The sequence below is a fragment of the Protopterus annectens genome, chromosome 15.part0, assembly GCF_019279795.1.
Source record: "Protopterus annectens isolate FY-2018-M chromosome 15.part0, PAN1.0, whole genome shotgun sequence".
Taxonomy (NCBI): domain Eukaryota; kingdom Metazoa; phylum Chordata; order Ceratodontiformes; family Protopteridae; genus Protopterus; species Protopterus annectens.
Window position 1 is genome coordinate 540,853,492 of NC_056749.1, and position 20,987 is coordinate 540,874,478.

General features: G+C 40.3%; 1 protein-coding gene across 1 annotated transcript in view; it reads right to left on the reverse strand.

Moving 5' to 3' along the window:
* Window positions 1-369: 369 nt before the first annotated feature.
* Window positions 370-20,987, reverse strand: part of NDUFA1 (NADH:ubiquinone oxidoreductase subunit A1) — a 54,065-nt gene continuing 33,447 nt past the window's right edge. Inside the window, exons 2-3 of the mRNA XM_044057359.1 lie at window positions 17,675-17,764; window positions 370-527 (exon numbers count right to left, since the gene is read on the reverse strand). Coding sequence (XP_043913294.1) covers window positions 507-527; window positions 17,675-17,764 — 111 coding nt within the window. The 3' untranslated portion in view covers window positions 370-506. The remainder of the gene's footprint in view (window positions 528-17,674; window positions 17,765-20,987) is intronic.

The following is a 20,987-nucleotide window of genomic DNA, read 5'->3' on the forward strand; positions in this document are numbered from 1 at the left end:
GCTTTGAGTAGGAGAAGAGAGTCTTCGGACTGAAGTACGTATATAAAAAATTGTCAGGAGTCAGCCAACCGGCACTTGCGAACTGCTATAATCGCACGGCAAGAAAGACTGGAGAACATGGCGTCAGTTGTCAGCTTTGTACTCCTGGCGCTCCGACGTCAGGGAGCATGGCTGAGCAGCCGACGCCGGACCCAGACTTTGGGATTCTGGCTGACCGAGGACTGCCTGCCGGCAGGGGAGAACCCTAGAGTCATGACTGCAACAGTGAAACACGATGAACATCATGTCTCAAAAAAGTCCATTTCATATCACAAAATATTTGAAGTCAATAATCTCACTGTGCATATCAAAATGGGACAACAGCCAACCTTCCATCTTTATATGTTTATTATACTCCTCATTCTTTGCACAATTTGCATTTTTAACAAATGAAACCAAAATACAGCCTACGCATTGCTATTTGTTAATGTACAAGAAATGGTGCAGTCAGATACACAACACGTTCTTCAGTCAATATTTTCCAAGCCCTGGAAGACAAAAAAAAAAATGTAATTTTAAAATATGACCTGGCAATGATCCTTGTATGCTCTAACTACATTTATCACTGTTGATACACAAGCCTACTTGTTTTACAGCTGGACCAAAATTTCACCTGCAAAAAAGCAGATTATAGTAGAAGCACTGCCCTACCAAAGTCACAGGTATACTCCACCTCCGTTCCAGTGTCATAACGAACATTCATTTATCCATGCATAAACAGAATTAAAGGATCATGCCTACATTAAAGCAACATTTTGAATTGTAAATATATCTACACAAACTTACATAATGCAGATTAGTGTAGCCTATGATATTCTCCTTCCTTCACAACCATAGAAAAAGTAAAGATGTGCAAGTAAACTCAACATAAAAACAGTAGATGCTTGATTGATCACTGCTGCAGTAGCCTAAGCTATAGGACTTGCATCCTGTAAAGGATATAACAGCTGGCCGGCTTCCAAAGCTTTCAGAGAACCTTCCACATGCCCAAAATGTTAGTTTACTAGTACTGAGCCAAGTAAAAAAAAAAAAAAAAAAAAAAGTGATTTAGATGCTAAAAACTTTCAGAGCTTTCTTGTCAGAGAGAGAGAGTGAGGTGAAAGCCTAAGAGGACAGGCTGCGAGTACAATACTAAAATGTCCACACCTTAATATTAAAAAAAAAAAAAAATACAAAAGTAAAAGGTGGGGGGCAAGTGGGAGCAGCTACTGCAGTAGTATTCAAACATCTGTTCACGTTCAGTTTACTTACACAACTGTACTATGTTCACCATGAGGATCACTACTGCAGTAGCTTAAGCTATACAGCTACATTACCATAGCTGAAAAGGACAAGGAGAGGACAGAACAGGGTCCAGAGGCCCCTAGAGAACAGTCCTAGAAAAGTAGGTGTTAGATCTGGAGAAGTTTATAGTACTTTGCAGAAGTGTGCAGAGAAGACCAAGTTGCTGCTTCTACAATACTTCAGAATACAAACCTTTCCAAAAGCACAGATGAAGCAGAGGATCTGGTGGGATCGGCCTTGACTCTGCCTGGAACAGTTTTGTTGTGGTGGGGTCACAAAAAATAATAAAATGAGACAATCATTTTGAAATGGTCTGCTTTGATACAGTTTTTTTTCTAATCCTCCCAAGATAGTATCCAAATTGTCTGTGGACACCCAAGATAGGAGTTACCCTTTCTCCTTTATTTTTAGGTTCTGAAAGAAGATATCGAGATGGGTGGCTTGGCTTAACTCATTCCCTCCAGTACAGTTCCTGAGTGTGTACATTTAACTTCCAGTAGGCATGGCTTGAGCCATTAAAAAATGAAGCAATTACCTTACAGCTCAAACAAATATATTCATATCTCTGGAACCATAAATGTTACTAGAAAATTGTAAATGGCAAACTATTCAGGATAAATTTTTACATCTTTACATTAGTGGCATTCAATCACTTGGATGCTTCAATATGGAATTTATAAGCCGAAATAAAGGCAGAGTATTAATTTTATAATGTTGTACAAACAGCTTATAACATTCTCAGTAACCATTCAAGCAAGACAAATACCGCCCGCAGAACTTTCTTCATACAACCGTCAGCTTTTATAAGAGGCTATCCAGTTCAGTCTGTGTTAACCGAATATGGGGATATTTACACACATATGAAAATTATTACAATACAAATAAACAGTAAAGAATTAATATTCAATACCAGCTGTATTAGAGAGGTCAAATATCAATAAAAGTGTTTGCCATTATGTACACTTTACGATTAAATTTTCTGATACACTGCATATAGCATAATTTTAGAATTACTAATGCAAATATGAACAAGCAACATTTGACACCTACAGGCTTCAGTAGTAGGCAACTGCTGAAATGCCTGGAGGCACACTTGGCTGTAATGAGTTAAGATAAACTTGGACACCACTTTAGGCATAAATGAAGGATTAGTTTTTAAACTATCCCTATCTTTGTGGAAAATTAGATAAGGTTGATCCACCATGAGAGCTTACAACACAGACAGTGTTAGTAATTACTCTGACCTCTGCAAGAAGACAGTCTTCCATGTCAAGAAACTCAAGTCACCTTAATGAGCTAGTTCAAATAGAGCAAGAGTTAGTTTTTCTAACAAAATTTAAGATTCCAAGGAGGAGCTACCGGCTACATTTTTTTTTGTTTTTTTAAAAAGGAGGCTTCTTATCAGACGACTCCTTCAAAAACATTTTCACATAACACTGCACTGAATGAGGGGGATCCATGGAAAGATGTTCTGAAATGGCTGACAAACAAACCTGGATTACAAAACAAAACAGACCATTGGAGAGTAACACACAAATATTGTGGAGCCAGGGAAAAATGGCCTTAAATGAGTTCTAGTTTTTCCTTGGCACCAACTACAAAACCTTTCCATTTGCTAAGATAGAGTTGCTAGCATTTGGTTCATATGTTCATAGGTGTTTACTAGGCTAATGACCCCAAGGCTCTTTTTAAGCCTAGCCATGCATCCCAGTCTCGGACAGCTTCTTGTACCCTTGAAAAGTATAAGAAAGGATTTGAGAGATTAACCATTTATAGACTGCCCATGACTATTGGAGAAGTAGGTGCCAAACTCATGGTGAAGTTCCTGCTCCCCATCCAAATGTCCAAGCTACACTTGAATTGGGTTAGGGAGCTGTTTTACATGGATGGGGAAGCCTGCCCCTGAGTAAGGGTAAGTCTCTGGGACCTGCCTCTCCAGCAGGTCCGATATGCATCACAGGAAAGATTAAAGTCTTTAGAACGGGTAATTCTGGTGCTGTTTGTTTTGCAGATACGCAGGAGGTCCACAAGAAGGGGTCTGACAATGCTTTCTACGCCATGCATACATCTTTCTTCAACAGCCTGTAGGAGACAGCATGCAGGAATAGGGCCTTGAAGCGGTCTGCATAGAACATGTTACACACACTCTGTAACCTTTTAGTAAGGAACCACTGTGGACATTCTAACTGTTGGACATGCCTGGTTAGGTACATACCAAAGGGGGCATTACACTCAATGACAGGTCTGACGAATGTCAGACACAGTGGAACAATGACTTCCTTGGACCTAAAGGTCATAACTTTGTTTATAAGTTGCACAACGTAGAAGGATTTCCTCACTATTGCAGACACGTGGCAGTCAAAGGTTAGATTACTGTCTGGTGTGTCATTAAGTCCCCGATTATGAGGTCAACTCTCAGGGGGTGTGTTGACGACTTCCCAAAGGATACAGTTATGCATTTCTTGGCATATAGGTTTAGTCCACAGCACTGACACCAGTTATTTCTCTGTGTAAGCCCTTCCTGGAGAACATGTGCATCAGTGGGAGATTCAATCTGCTAATTTAGTTAGCCAGACATCATCGGTATTGGTCTTGATTTCAGAGAAGTAAATGCCAAACAGCAGCTCCAGGACCCAATCCTTGTGGGACTCTGCTTGTGACTGGTCTCTATGTGGAGGTGGACTGTCCAATTCTAACTTCGTGTGTCCTGTGAGCCAGGTGACTATCCACCAGGTGACACACGGGTTTATATCCCTCCTGAGTTTGTCAATAATGCCCAAGTAGGGTATTGTGTCAAATAGAGTCCGGAGGTTTTCTAGGACATTATTGATCATTTCCATTATAATTATTTCCATGGCTTTACATATATTTATAGGTTTGCAGTTTCCAGGGTCTGTTGATGACCCACCACTGTACAGAGAGATTAGTGTTGCTATTATACCATGACCCCCCCAAAACGTGCACGCTGATTGGCCAGCGTGCACATTGTAAATCGAGTTATACTAATGGAAAAAGGTCCGGTCGCCCGGACTTTTTTCCATTAGTATAACTCTACTTTTAAAACACTGTCTCGCTATGTTAAATGGGTTTAACATAGCGAGACAGCTTTAAAATAAGCAACGGAGATCTCAGTTGCTTATTTTAAAGCTGTCTCGCTATGCTAAACCCATTTAACATAGCGAGACAGGTTTAAAAAGCAACGGAGAAAGCAAGATCTCCGTTGCTTTTACTGTTCGCTATGTTAAATGGGTTTAACATAGCGAGACAGTTTTAAAATAAGCAACGGACATCTCCGTTGCTTATTTTAAAGCTGTCTCGCTATGTTAAACCCATTTAACATAGCCAAACAGTAAAAAAAAAAAGCAACGGAGATATTGCTTTCTCCGTTGCTTTTATTAACTCTGATGTACTGCGCAGGCGCGCAGTACATCAGAACTGCGGATGCCAGACATCTGCGGAAGGGCAGTAAACAGGCATTATACTATGCCATTATTTAAGAAAAGTAATAGTTTCTTTTCTTAAATAACGTCATGGTATAATAGCAATAACCCACTTCTGGGTGTGGGTAATGCTGTATTTACCCACGGTTGGCTTTGTTTGGTCCCTCGGGCTTCACCCTCGGGACCAAATCACGCCAACTGTGGGTAAATCCAGCATTACCCACACCCAGGCGTGGGTTATTGCTATAATTCTCCACTGCTTGGAGACCACAGTTAAATAGCAATTCCACACTGCCTGACAGATCATGTTTCATGCTATTTAGAGGGCATCCTGGGATACTGTCTGAACCCACTGATGCAGTGTTCTTGGCCTTACAGACAGAACATTAAGGACCTATTCCCTTGTGATAGTGGGGGGGGGGGGTAATAATTGATGGTAATTCCTGAGGGAAGATTTAGGTGTAGAGAGGGGTGAAGTTGGAGCCGAATTGGTCAGACAGTAGGTTTGCCATATCTCTTGGCTCAGTATAGGTGGCACCATTAACAATAAGCTCTGCACATAATTGTGTACTGCCTTCGAGGTTGCGAATATAGCTAAAGAATGCCTTGAGGTTGCCCTTGGCCTGGGAGGCCAAATTTACCCAAAATCTAGCTTTGATAGGGTTTATTAGTTGTTTTAGTTTGATAAGCACGCTTTTATCCTGCAGGGTGCTACATTATTTTTTTTGAGTTAGTTCTGTACTTCTTGCTGGTTGGTACAGCTACCTCTATGCAACTATAAACATGCTTGCATTGGATTTCTATGTAGGCAGCAGTATTCTCAGGGTTTATGAGGGCTTGAAATTTTGCCAGGTTATCACTTAACAGTAGGAAGTTAGCCTTTGAGTAGTACCTGAATATTTCAGAGTTACCTGGGGTTTCAGGTTTTATTTTTACTTCAAAAAGGAGACCAGTTTGCGGGTGTGACCTTACCAGAAAAAACATTACACTGGGGTTGTGCAGCACTCTCCCAAATTAGTAAGAACCAGATCCAGTATATTTTCATCCCTGGTTGGTATACCGACAATCTGGATGGCTGTCAGGGAAGCTGCACGCCATGACAAACATTCTTCAAACAGGAGTAAGCTTTTTGAAATTCCAGTTGTAACAAAGTATTTCCTAAAGGACTTAGAAACATCACTGTTTTCCTGCTAAAACAGAGTATTTCTAGAAATAATTTCAGACACAATCCTTCAGAAGTACTTCCCAAAACCACACTTCTCAGAATCTGAATCAGAAGTCTGTGAAACCACAAATTACTTGTCATCTCCACAATCATTTTGAGGTTCAAACTCAAGGTTTTTTTTAGAGCATGAAGAATCCCTTTTTCTTTTGACAAACAACCCTACAGAAGGGTCAACAGCCTGCACTAAAGCCTCAGCTAAGCCTAATAAATTACTCCTATCCAGAGTAACCAAGACAGGAAAAAAAAAAAAAAAAAAAAAAGTTATGTACTTGCCATAACGTTCCACCTGGGTTGTCCATTTTCATTCTTCCACATTGCACGGGTTTGGATTACATACTCTGATCCATCTCAGCCGTTACTCTAGCTCATGGCCACAAAAACTCTCTAGCACCTTCCCTACCTATAATGCACCACCCCAACATCCCTCAGATCTTTATGGTCTTCATGTCAAGCTGCAAACAAGAACAGTCACCATTAGAGTTCAACACATGGGACATACGGTGCCCCAAGAACTTCGTTCCTCCAGAATTCACCTGTGATAAATGGAGATGGATGGAGGGTGGGGAGTTGAGGAAGAAAGACAATGGACAATACAGATGGAAAGTTATGGTAAGTACATAATTTCGTTATCTGATGCTGTCAACTTTCATTCTCTCAGTGTATGAGACAGAGTCCCCAGCTACCTAAACTCCTGGGCAGACTATAATGAAGGAAATTCCCAAGTATGGTTGAACCATATGCCTCTCTTCCCCTACAGACCGGCTCAAGTTTGTAACGAGTGACAAAGGTATGATGATCTGACCAAGTAGTGGCTCCATAACTGAAATTTATGTGTAGTCTAGACTGGAATATAGTGGAAGTAGTCATAGGTGTAGCTGAATGAGCCTGTATTGGTTTGTTAGGGGAAGATGCAATTTAATGCAGAAAAATGAAATATAGATTTAACAGCTTGGTTATAGTTATGTTTGGGACCAATTTGCCCATTTTTATGATGCGTCAAGGAAGCCAAGAATTTATGCATCTTCCTAATTTGCAAGTTCTGTGCAGGTAGAAACACCATTATCTATAAACATCTAGTACCTCCTTTATTTGTAAAGTCTGGGAAAAAATAATGACAGGTTAATTGGTTGGGTAATGCTGGACTCTGACACTGCCCATGTAGGGAGAAAGCATTGGTATGTAAAGTGTCCTTATCCATGTGGAAAATCAAAGTTGTGGACCTCAAATATAATGTCTGATGTTCTGACATTTTCCAGTGGAAGAAATGCAACTAAAAGGCTAGTGCTCCAGGTCAAAAACTTGTGATTACATTTGGATGTGGTTTGAAGAGAAGAATGTGTCAAGGTTTGCCATACCAACTTTAAAGTCTACGGTGGTATGAGATCTTTGTAAGGAGGTCGAAGTAGAAGAGAAACATTAAAAAAAAAAAAAAAATACTTTGCAAAGTTTCGAGGAAGCCACGGAAGAATTCTGAAACCCCACATAGATATTTGAAAAAGGTTGCGAGTAGAAGTTAGACATTCTATAAACTAGCACCTTCTTAAACTAAACTCACTAGAAATTCAAAGACAGAATGCATCAGAGATGGGAAATGTTCTACCTGATACTGCTCTACTCAAAGAAAAAAAACATCTTCTCCATAAACTTCTGTAGAGATTCCTCACAGAGTGTTATGGGAAGATAACAGAATGGGACAGGTGAAAAAGCATAGCATGCCTGGCTATCAATGTAACCAGAGAAACCACACAGTCAGTTTTAGCCTAGAGATGCGTGAATGAATCATACCTATCCAGTGAGAAAGAAATTCTGAAGTTGAATCCAAAACCGAAGGTCAGTACAGAAACAGAGATCAAAGGCAGGGGAACCATCTTAGGAGAGTTCAGTAAGGTACAATGAGGATGGCTTGTTCTTCAATGTGGCTGCTCTCTGAAGTAATCTTTATTAAGATGTACTGTAAATGTCCATGTTTTATATTCTTCCACCTTGTTTTTGTTGTACATATTTAGTTTGCACAAACTGTTTCTTCCATTTAAATGTGCAATATTCATTTGCCTCAAGCCTGTACTCCTGGGCACAGAATGAAAATTGTCCTTATGGTAAGTGAATATTCAAAAACAGACCATGTTTGCCACTTACCTGCCCAGGCTGACTGCTATCACACTGAACTTTCACAGAAAAATGGGCTGCAATTACAAAGCGGATGGAAGAAATAGTCCATTGCTTCACCTTCAGTATCCGCAAGTTGGTCACCTTGGAGGCCAAGTGCCCTGGACTGTATTCCCCAGGAACTGTCCACTCCATCCAATCTGGGAAGCATCCATGATCACTGTAGCTTTTGGTGGAGAAAGCAATAGTTCTTTTGACTGCATCCACCCGGAGAAATAAAGATAACTCAGGTAGTCTAAGGTTATCAACATAGGTTGAGAGAGAATTTATCATTGTGTTCTTAGCATCTACTACAGACCAAGTAAGATCTCAGTACAGGAAGTAGAACTACTGACATTAACAGATTCCAGAACTTGCAGAATCAATCCTGCTGGTATTTTGGTACTACAAATTAATTTTCTTGACCTTGTTTGTACTCTGTAAAGGGGTTGAGATGCTAGCATAGACACTGTGTTGAACATCACTGCGATACACTTGGTGACTACCCTGGGGGCTATGGTGAGGCCAAAGGGCAGGGCTCTGAAGTGGTAATGGCTGGCTCCCAGCCTAAAATGCAACTACCGCCTAGATTGTCTGTTCATTTTATGTGACAGTACGAAGCCTGAAGGTCAAAAATCAATCCCATCCAGTTGTCCTGCTCAAAAAGAGGAATCTGGAGTGAACCAAGACTAATTAGAGCTTAGTGTGCCAAACAGAACTGTTCAACACACAGATTCCAGTATCCTGTTTTATTTAAGCACTAGAAGAATTTTGAGTGAGTTACGGATTCTACTGATCTGGTGGATCATTTGGCTGACAAGCTGCTCTTGAAGTCCAGTATTGCTGCTTCTTGGGTAACAGGGGGTGGAAGGTAATGATATAACCTCTGCAAATGATTCTCTGCAAGGAAATGTCCTTCACTAATGTTTAGCTATGCTTCCTGGTGCATAGATAAGAAACCCCTAACTAACTGCAAAGGAAGGTGTCAAAATCTCCTTGCAGGAGCACTGGCAGGGTTTAAACAGAAGCATCTCTAGACCATCGGATTTACAGAGTCCTCTGCCACTGGGGAGTTCTTAAGTTATCCCTCCCTCTACCTTGGTGGGAACTACCTCCATGTGTCCTGTAAAGGACCCAAAGACTTCTTGAAACACATACATCAACTTCCCGGTTGATTACTAGGAAAACATCTGTTGAGAGGAGGGAAAAAGTTATGCCCACGGCAGATGGGGACTTTCCATCCTTGCCCCGTTGGGCCAAACCAAGGAGAACTGTCAAAAGGAAGCACTGACGAAAGAGGACTTGAAAAAGACAGCAGAAAACAGAGGTGCATCCACGCATGTCTTCTGATGGAAATGCCTGAACCTGCAGCCTTAGAGACACCTTCTGAAGTATGCAAGATAAGGGCTCATGGAAGAACTGGATATCGTTCGTAGGGTAGTCAGAGAGACTACTGAAGATTAAGCCATAGCAGTTTTGGTTCCAGAAAGCAAATTAGATAATCCTTTAATGAAATCTGTTTTTAACCTCTTAAAATGTACTTTAGAAATTGAACGGCTGTGTCTGTGGGTAGGATCGAAGGTAGTTCCTGGGTAATGTATTAGAGAAAAGTGACGTAATCAGGGAACCACCCCCCCCCACCTTACTCAGTACCGGAGATTCCAAGGAAGGAAGGATTTGATCCTCCGAGGGGATGGGACGATGTAAAAGGTCGGGACTGAAGCAAACCCCTTAGACTTGGTGTCTCAAACCCACTCTGATCTGAGAGTATCTAAACAGAAATGGTGAGGGATGACCAGAGTGAATGAGGGTACCTTTTTTTGGATCAGATTGCAAACCTCTTAAGGGTATCACTGGCCGGGTATGAAAAAGGCCAAATTAGACTAACAGACACGCACACAAATCCATGAGTGGACAGACTTGGCAAGACCCCCATCTGGATTTGCGGAGCAAGAAATTTCACATCTGGAAAAAGTCGAGCGGGAAGGGAAAATTGGAAAGTAAGGAACTAATCACCACAGTAGCCAAGCCTGTCAAATCCAAGTAGGACTTAGGATCCAAAGGAGGTGTGTGCACTGCCTTTGTCTACTTCACCTATGGGAGAGTTGTGCTATAGGTCAAGCGTTTAACTACAGGGAGTTGGTTGAACACAAAAACAAGCTCATTATGAAAGGGCTATTCCCCTCCTCTTTTGGTGAAGTCATTTATGGAGACGTATCTAAAAATGTACCTTACTCTTCTCAGAGCTCAGTTTCCTCCAAGACCTCGGAGAAATCTTTTTAAGGACCTTCTTTGGATCCTACGGTTTCACTGGATCCATTAAAGGGAATAAGAAAACAAAAATCTTGAATCCAAAATTTTCTTCGGATCAAAGAAAGGTTAAGAGTTTACCATCAGATCCACACATGCAAACAGCTATGCAAACATGGTGCTCGCAGGGAATCTGAGTACGTGTTCAATGAGAGGAATATACATCACAGTTCTGTCTTACAGTAGGGTCGTTTTGTGGACAATGTTTTCTTTATCTGGGCTGGTTCTGGAGACTGTGCGACTTTACAGATTTAGAACATACAACAAATTGTTTTAAATTCATTCTCAATCATTATTTTTTTAGATGTATGCATCACTAAAAACCCTGAAGGTATCAATACATTTCTTTATAGGAAACCCTGTAAGAAAAATAAACTCTATGCTCGTAGCATGCAGCCTAGATATCTTAAATGAAATGTTATGAAAAGTAAATTTTTTTAGATGTGCTAGATTCCATACTAAGGACAGTAAGATGTATGCCGCCTTTGATGTTTTATCTAAAGAGTTTCATCAGAGGGGCTATTCTGAATTGGACATCTCAAGTACAAGATGAGGTTTTATCTAGTAGACAAAATAGAGCTAGACCACATTTAAGTGAAATGAATTGTACTAGCGAGGGGAAGGACGCCGAGGCTTGATATAAAGATGTGTCTGATGTATTCTAATAAATGTTCATTCCATTTGTGATAATAGGAGGCAATGGAGACTGCTTATGTCGGATGACAAATGAAAGTACTTGGACAGCAGCCTCATTTTTCCTTTAAAAATGGTACCTCGATTAAGAGTACGTTGTTTTACAAACCTCTAAACACAGAGATGAGAATTCTGAAATCAAACAGGAAAGGTACTTATCCCTGCAGAGGGTGCAATGTTTATAAATGCTGAGACAGCGTGTGTATCCGAGTTTTAATTTTTATGCAGACTGTGGTACTAAAGGATGTTATTTGGCAATCTGTGAAGACTGGTCTTCCCCATGTAACATTAGCAATCATTGCCTTAGAGATCTTAGGAGGGATAATTTGTATAGTATTAATATGGGCAACATTAGGAATGTCTTAGGTAATCATGTTGCGAATGTAGATTGTATGCATGGGTTTAAATTTCTTGTTTTGGAGTTGTATCATTCAACTGACAGGGTTGGTTATACAAGGACTCACACAGAGTACCTTATGTTGTTACAGGCTACGAGGTAGAGAGGCTTAAATGAGCATATCCATTTAAAACCGGACTTAAGAGGATAGGGTTTGAGGTGGTAATTTTTAGTATTTAACTGTTTTAGGTATTGCATTTTGATTAGATCTTATTAAGCACCCTGAGCAGGTGCAAAAGGGCTTATTCTAATTTTATTGCACTGTTTTAGTGTTGCAGTGTACATTCAATTTTGTTTAGCCTTCCTCGTTGCCAGTTTGTTTTTACTTAATTTATCTAAAAGCCAATGAAAAGAGACTGTCCTATAAGAAATGGGATAAAAGCCCACTCCATGGGACAATTATAAACAAAGAAAACTCTCAGAAATCACCAGTGAATACCTTTATGTTTCTCAATTTCTCTGCTGTGATTACCTTTGTAAATATATTGAGAACACATACTAAATTGTTTCAAAAGTATAAGGTGTATTTATTATATTTTAATTTGATGTAACTCATACTTGTTAATGCTGTGTTTTTATTAGCTGTGAGCCCTTGCTCGTTTTGCTATAGCAAAGCAGTGACTAAGAAGGGGCCAGGAAGTCTAATCCACCTACATGTTAAAAGGCAGCAGCCAGGATTTGTTCATCAGAGCACTGGACTCCATGAAATAAATCTTGCTGAAAATGCATATCAAACAGGTCAATGCCATTACTGATATTGTGGAAATGCAAGCAGTGCCAAGCACCCTAGTTTGCCAATATGTCAAAAGAATAAACCAGAAGAAAGTGAGCACTCCAAAGGACACAAACACTTTATTCCACAAACAGTTAAGCGCTTTCCTCTCCACTACAGAGACTTCCTCAGAACAAAAATCATAACCTTACCCAACCAAATTAAATACACCCATAAATTATTAAATTAAGCAACAATTAAAATCTTTAAAGCAATATCATAGCTTCCAATATGACATGATTCACCACCACATATTTAAAAATCTTAACAAGGTTCCTAAAAACTAAGCTCTCCAAAAACTAACCTGAAATTTGATCAAGTTTAAGAATACTGGCAATACTAATGGTTTCATTAATACCTGAATACCTAGAGGCATCCATAAACAATTAGTTTTTAGGAACATTTTTGGCTTGTTACTTATGTAAACACATTTTTACACATAAAATAATGTAACATTTTGTTAAACCTTGTTTTTAAGATTTTTAAATATGTGGTGGTGAATGTCATATTGGAAGCTATGATATTGCTTTAAGGATTTTGTTGCTTAATTGAATAATTTATGGGTGTATTTAATTTGGTTGGGTAAGGTTATGATTTTTGTTCTGAGGAAGTCCCTGTAGTGGAGAGGAAAGCGCTTAACTGTTTGTGGAATAAAGTTGGTGTCCTTTGGAGTGCTCACTTTCTTCTGGTTTATTCTGTGGTCTGCTGAGTTCCAGTTTTGTGGTTCAATATGTCAAAAAGACCTGGATTATTCAGGGAGATGGACTGCTACAGACTTAGTACCTGGGTTCTTTTTAAGGGCTGCTGCTAGCCTGGGACTCTGGCCCACAGTATCATGGTGTCTGCACACTGATCCTGCAAGGTATTTACTAAGGGTAGAATAACCCCTATGCTGTCCTGCAGGCTGTTTACAGCCTCTTCTGGAAGAGGCTATGGTACTAGGAATCTGTGGGACAACTACCACCATCTCTTCGCGTCTTTAAAAATAAGGACAATGCATGGCAAGAGGACAACAAGCTTCTTCCTTGTAGCCTACATCCTCCAAGATATGTTCATAACCATGGGGGCTCTAAATGTTTTAACCCTTTGGATAAATTTCCCAAGCTTCCTAACAGCTAAAGAATCTGAAGACAAAGACTCTGGCTGAAGGATGGTCAGCCAATTCAAGAGCTGAAAGTTGTACTTCTGCAAGCAATGAGGCAACTCTCAAACAAGTAGCTTGAGCTGGCTACTGTAAAGGAGTGGGACAGCAGAATGCAGCTACTGGAAAACAGTCCATAACAGCTGGATATGGCAAATACAAATAGGCTTCTCTTTAAAACAAGTGAAGCTATGCCTTACATATGCGAATAAGGTTGCTGGAAAAGGAAAGCCACCAGACGAAAAGATGCAAGAGGAACAGGAACCTGCCCAACGGATATCAAGTAGATGAAATCTGATGGAACCAACTGGTGTGGGTGCAGCCAATGCCTAGTGCACTGACATCAGCTGAAAATGCATCTAATATACGTTGGTGGGACCATCACTACTATGGATGTGCTTGGCAGGGGCAATCCGACTGTAAGGTGGTAGGACTGCAAGTAAAGCATGCATCTTCTACCAACATTTTGGCAGCTGACTTATCGCAGTCACCACTCTACAGGAACTCGGTGAATAAGATAATAATGTAAAACTCGCACCTGGGAAGGCTGAGGTAGTGTACAGCTACTGTCCCCGTTTAAAAAATGGGATCTTCTCTACCTAATGTAGGACATCAGTGATGGAAAGAGGAAGACCAAGGCCTGTAAATTTAAGTGACTTGGTCTCAGACTCTGTTTCACCATTAACAAGCAAAGTTTTTTTTTTTGCTATGTCAGGAAAGGAGCATACTAGCCGGAGATGGTTACTGCTAACTGGATGAGTTTTCTTACATTCTTTGCAAGAAACCCTACATTACTCTTTCGAAGATAGACACAGAGAAACTAAGGTACAGGAATTCTGCTCCAATTTCTGGAACTTCTGCACCATCAGAAATTCTACAGAACTTTTCTACAGTTCCTTAGCAGCGTCACTGATCCCCCTTCACAAGTAACCTGTTTTGGGTGTCATGTGGGACCTAAAAACAAACACAATGGTTTCCTTTAGGGGTAATTACTTGTTAGGACGCTCATTTCTGTGAAACTGACTGCCAGGAGGGCCAAGGCTCACACGAGACACTGACTATATTAAGAAACTAGATAACATGGAGTTGCCAGCTCCACTGGCATACAAAGCCCCAATGACCCAGATGCTAGAGATGAGAGAAATGACAAAGCAATAGCTGCCCGCCTCTCACAAAGGACAATGTGTCCATCCAGCGTACATTTCACCTGACAAAATCCATAGAGGGAGACAGACTCTACAGGAGTACTTACTTTGAGGGAAGTAGGGCCTTCAGTGGTGTTATGGAACTTGGAAAAGCAACTGACACTCTTCTTAAATAACACTACACACTGGAACCTGTAGTGTGCCACTTGGCATGAGCACTGGAATCAGAGTTTAGAAGAAAAGTTCAGCCTTAAGAATGGACAACATTGCCTCAGATGCTGGACTCCCACCACCTGCCTCACAACAGAGCAAGCATCAATGGCACAACAGGCAGCACACTCGCCTTTGGTGCAGAAGACTGGGGGTTCTACTCTCACACCAGGCAGACTGATTGCTCACCCTGCAGTGCAGAATCAGGAGGATACTATACATCTGTGTGTGTGTGTGTGTGTGTGTGTGTGTGTGTGTGTGTGTGTGTGTGTGTGTGTGTGTGTATAGCTACACATACATTTAAACAAACTACCCCAAATGACTCACCTGACAAAGGTGAATATCAAGTCACCAAAAATACCAAAATAAAATAGCATATAAAAAACAGAGAAACCAAAAAAAAAGTGTGTGTGTATCTGTTCTGGCCTTCAGAGGAAATGTTAACTCAAGACCCCATCGGTTTAAATTAGTGGTAGTGCAAGTAGATGCAAAAGATCCCATGGCATCTAACGGAAGAAAAAAAAAAAAAAAAAAAGTAGGAACACGTTCCCCACTGTCCTCACCAAACTTCCAGCAGTAGTATAAATAAAATACTACCCTGGGTCTTCCCTGAAGACAGGCTACTAATCTAGGGGGACTAACCTGATCAACAAATAGAAATGGGACAAATGGGGGCAGGCATGAAGGCGGCACTTAAAAAGTTACTGAGGAAATAAGAATCATCTCTGGGTCACTGCTGGACAGAGGCACAACAAACTAATGGGCACAGTATTTTTTCATATAAGGGGTGGCATAAGCCACAATAATTTGGGCTAGGCTTATAAATGCCTTAGGGCAGATAGCCTAGTATAAACCTATGAACCTATGAACCTATGAAAAAAAAAAAAAAAAAAAAAGCAATAAACATGGAAAGAAGACAGAAGAAATTTGCTGGGAAGGTGACAAAAAGATTATCCAACAACCAAAATGTCAATGAACTTTATTATGAGATTGTGGGTACAGTTTTGCAGACTTTCTCACTCTGTCATGATGTTGTATTTCGGCATTTCCCGGTTAGGAGTCGCCACAGCGGAACTCCGGTCTGCTAATAATTGGCAGTAGATTTTTACGTGCAGAGTTGCCAGCCCTGATGCACAACCTTCAACGAAGGTATGCACATTCACGCACGTCTCCACACAGAAGACGCTCTGAGAATCGAACAGGACGTCTTACTGTGAGGCGACAATGCTACCGCAGCACCACCACCGCAAAATAAAGTTTCTAAGCCAAGGGTACACATCCCTTTGTCCTTTTTAAGTCCTACATATTCAGTTGACGTTTACAATGACAACCAAGGTGCATCTCAGTGAAGCCACTTCAACCCAAAGTCTAACTACTATCTCAATATCTTTAAAGCATGTTACTCTACGCACACATCAACTCCTTGAATAGTTTTAACATTGGAATCTTGTCCGACTATCAGTTTCACTGTGGTACTACCATGGAACAAGTAACATTTACATCCCAAACTCCAAATCCCAACAGGTTTCTCGCACAGAAAAGTGCAGCCTACATACAAAACCTTTCAGTCTCTGCACAAGTCACAGCAGCCTTTAAAAGCTCCTGCAGTCACTTTGAATAAATTCACTAAATTCACACCTGCACTTCAGTGCACATTCTAGATTTTGTTATTACTAAATAAAAAACAAAACAAAAAAAAAAACTTCCAAAGTCAATAAACACAGAAGCTAGATTCAACTACTTAATTACTTTAGCTCTCAATCTGCAGTGTAACTGCAAACTCATGGCTTCCAGCAGGTTACTTTACACTAGCAATGACAGACTATCGATCTCCACTCAATGTGCATTATCAAGCATCTCCTAAGCAGCTTGCCTTCATAAGATGACAGGTAATATTGCATGCAAGCAAGCAGTATCTTTGTACAAAACTTGCTACTCTCCATAGTAAGGTAATCTTGTGCAGGCGACACTGCATGCAAACAAGACATGCCCCTCATACAAACTCCTATACTATTTTCCACAATTTTATTTAGATTACTTCCATTTTCTTTCGTTTAAATAGCAGACAAGTAGAACGCCCTCCTAAAAAAAAAACACCACCACCCTTGCAAAACACAAGCAAGTTTCCATTAATAACAGTCCTATCCCCTCACCACCACCAGTCATCTACCTACCTTCCAGGGTAAAAAAGGCTTTGCTTGTTTTTGGAAAAGGAAAACCAGACACAACGCAACATTGGTAAAATAAAACTGTGGTTCCAGTTACACCCGCCCTCAATACGGTGTCATTCAGACAGCAAGAGGTTAATTAAAAAAGACTTTCCTACATAACAATTCAATGTAACCCGATTATTATCAACTATGTAGGTTACAAATTATTAATTCCTCCAGTGTTTCTCATTTTAACGGAACAGTGAGAGAGTTACTACTCCAGTTAAGTGGGATCTATGGGTGCATTTCCCCAAGATGCATCATCATATGTTAACATGTATTAATAAAAGGGATAAAAGTAAGGGGTAAGACATGCAGGCGAGAGAAGAAAAAAAAATCACCTGTGAAAGTTTTTGCACAAATTTATTTGTTAACCATTTATGATCAACTAGATGGTTCACTGGTGAATTAAGAGTAATGGCATGGTAGAAGAATCAACAAGAAACTTTACAACACACAAGTATTTTGCACCACAAATTCAAGCTGTGATCAGCAACTGTTTTTTTTTTTAAAGGAGATTTGCTTTGGAAAAAAAATCTGAACTGCATGTGATATGACAGCACTAAGCTATAATCTGTGCTTCGATACACAATAACCAAGGTGCAAAAAGTTAGCAAGCAGTGGGCATATACCATTTAATTATTAAAACATTTTAAAAGTTACCTTCGACTTATAATACAAATTTTCACCCGATATTCGTCTATCCCGTTCCATCAGATACCACTGGTAAGGATACAGAGCTATTCTCTTCTCCTGCAAACATGTAAAATACATCATATTAGATCGTTGTACAGTTTTAACTGTAATGCACCTGACATACCTTCAAACTGAGTGAAATGGGAACAAGGACACACCCATTATTAGAGACTCAGAACTCAAATACAATTGCACTTAAAGACTTATCTTATTTCTTCTTTTTGCTGGTTACTCTAACATGTTAATGAACACAAAACGTACAAAAAGGAAAATCATGACAAAGCTTGGTCTATGAAGGAAACATTCTCAGATCCAGATTACATAACATCACCAGCTACATACATCAATCAGTGGCATCAGATTTTTTGCATTCCTACAAGATAAACACCACAACACCAAGGACCATAGCTCCTTCCAGACCACTGAAGTTCTAAAAGAACTGCAGCAAACAGGCTTAATGTGGACAGTAAAAGGTGTGTCAAAAGATGGTAAAACTGTTAATCAAAATTACTCAGGAAAGCAGCAGCAAAAATTTGGGCAAAGCAGTCATGGATTTAATGTAAGAAGCAGCTTTGGAGATCAAACATTATACAAAATTACTCTTACAGTAAAGGCACATTATGGAATAATGACATAAGTTGTACCTCAATCCAAAGAGGACTGCAAATCAAAAGGGGAACAATGATAAGGGCAAAGTATTCATCAAAAAAGGTGTAACATCAGGTATTTTTATTACATGTATTCTCTGCATAAGTCTAGAAACGCAAGCATATTGAAGCAGACCTTCACATTTTGCATACACGTTCAGTGAATGCACTTTCAATCAATGAAAGTAGCCTTCAGTCAAGAATACTGATAAGAATAAAATGTGCTAAGAGTGTGCAGTACACATTCAGTGCGGACACAAAGATCACGTTTAGATGGTACAAGGCTTGGGAACCAAGGTTAAAGAGGCATGTCGAAATTTACATGGTTTTGGTATTAGTAGGAGAGGCTTCAGACACAGCTAGTTAGCTCATTTGGACTGAAAAATGAAAGTCATTGCAGTGCAGTCCTCAGACGTTTGGTACAGACACTCTATAGAGTTGAGTGTTGAAGTCAGGTCAAATATCCATCATTCCAGAATACCAATTGCATTATTCAGAAGGAAAAGAATACGAGTGCAGAAGTTACAGCCATAATAATGTTCTGAGTACAGAATTTACAGCCAGTATAATTAGTGCAGATGCTACATACGATTTCAGTTAATCAGCACGGTTAGTGGAGACAGTAACATTTTATTCGGAAACTGCTGACATCTACCACCACTGTACATAATAATGCATTCTTAACTGAACTGCAGTGTATGCATACTTTTATTCTGAAAGGTACAAAAAGATTTGGCATATAAAAGGAGAGACTGGCACCTGGGTCAGCACAGTTCTGGGTAATTAAAAAATAAATACGTTCATTCCAGTATTCTACAGTCCCAACAATTCTTACAAAAGGTATGAATGATATTCCTACCAAATGAGTGCTGTCTCTGGAAACCATATCCACTCTGTAATGGTAAATGTATGTGCATTAACTAAAATCCCAGCAACACAAGTGTTCTACACTGTACATTTTAAGAGTACTGAAGTTATTTCTCTAGTAGAGTAAGTTTCCAATGCTCAGCTGAAGACTTACTGTATATACAAGAATACTAAAAATCAGTCCTCAATTTGGTTTGTGAACCCTTATCTGATGGCCTTCACCTCTCTCTACCCATCAAAAGTGCCAGAGCCGAGGAATCTAATAAAAAAAGTATGTGTTTTTTCCATGCAGTTTCCAAGTGGTTTACATATAGCAAGACAATGAAAGTACAGTTTTGTACCTACCATAAATGTAGATGTCCGAGAGGTATGCATCTGCAGTCCTAACAAATGGGTTGTCCTGGCCTCAGGCAGCCCTTCGGTCGGCCGGATTCCAAAGTCTGGGTCTGGCCTCGGCTGGTGTCGCACTTCACCCGACGTCATAGCTGCAGTTCTTCGGGTATAAAGGCATCAGCCGACGCCATTTTCCTCAGTGTTTCTTGCCCCAGATGCCAGATGCCCTCTAGGAAGGCTAAATTTGGATAAATGCAAATGTTTCCAAACAACAGAGAGCAAATTGTATATATATACAAACAAATACACCATAATAGATTCCCCCAGCTAGCTACAAGATGGGCAAATACCCTAGGAGTACCAGAGGGGAAGGAGGGTGGGTAATCCTGACTGCAGATGCATACCTCTCTGACATCTACATTTATGGAAGGTACAAAACTGTACTATGTCCTTCAAGGATGCATCTGCAGTCCTAACAAATGGGTAGAATACCATAGCCAAACTGGGGGAGGAGGCCCTAACTAGATTATGGTGTAGCTAAGATCCCTTGCAAAACAGCAGTGGCAAAACCTGCTCGGGATCTGGAGTATAAGGGTAGATTATAATGCTTGGCAAATGTATGCACGGAGCTCCAAGTAGCAGCCTCTAAAATGTCTTTTGTAGCCACTCCTCGTAAAAAAGCTGTAGTAGTGGCTGTAGCCCTTGTGGAGTGAGGTCTGATATTTTCTGGAGTTGCCTTTCCATGATAAGAATAACAAAATCTAATGCAATTTCCTATCCATTTTGAGATTGTCTGTTTTGAAATTGCTTTTCCTTCCATTCCTGTGGCATATGCTACCAGAAGCTGGTCAGTTTTTCTATTGTTCTTGGTTCTGTCCAGGTAGTAGCGCAATTGCCTATGCACATCCAAGGTATGCAGCAGTCTTTCTCCCTGTTCTGTGGGTTGGGGAAGAATGTAGGTAGGTGGATTGCTTCGTTTAAAGATACCCTGGAGACCACCTTTGGCATAAAGGTAGGATTAGTTCTCATGGACACTCTATCCTGATGGAAGATAAGGAAGGGTTGCACTGCCATTAATGCCTGTAATTCAGAAACCCTTCTTGCTGAAGTGATTGCAAGCAGGAAAGCAGTTTTCCATGATAAGTACTGTAATTCTGCTGTTGCTGCTGGTTCAAAAGGGGGAAGTGTCAACTTTTCTAGTACAAAGTTCAAGTCCCATGTAGGCAATGGTGGCTTCCTTGGAGGCTTTACATTTTTGATTCCTCTCAGAAACTGCCTGAGAGGAGGATGAGAGAAGACAGGAGGAATTATGTTGTATTCTGCTGAAATAGCTGACGCATGAATCTTAATGGAGGAGTAAGATAGGCCATTGTGGAAAAGTTCTGCTAAGTATTCCAGGATGTTAGCTATGTTTACCAGTGCTACATTTTGCC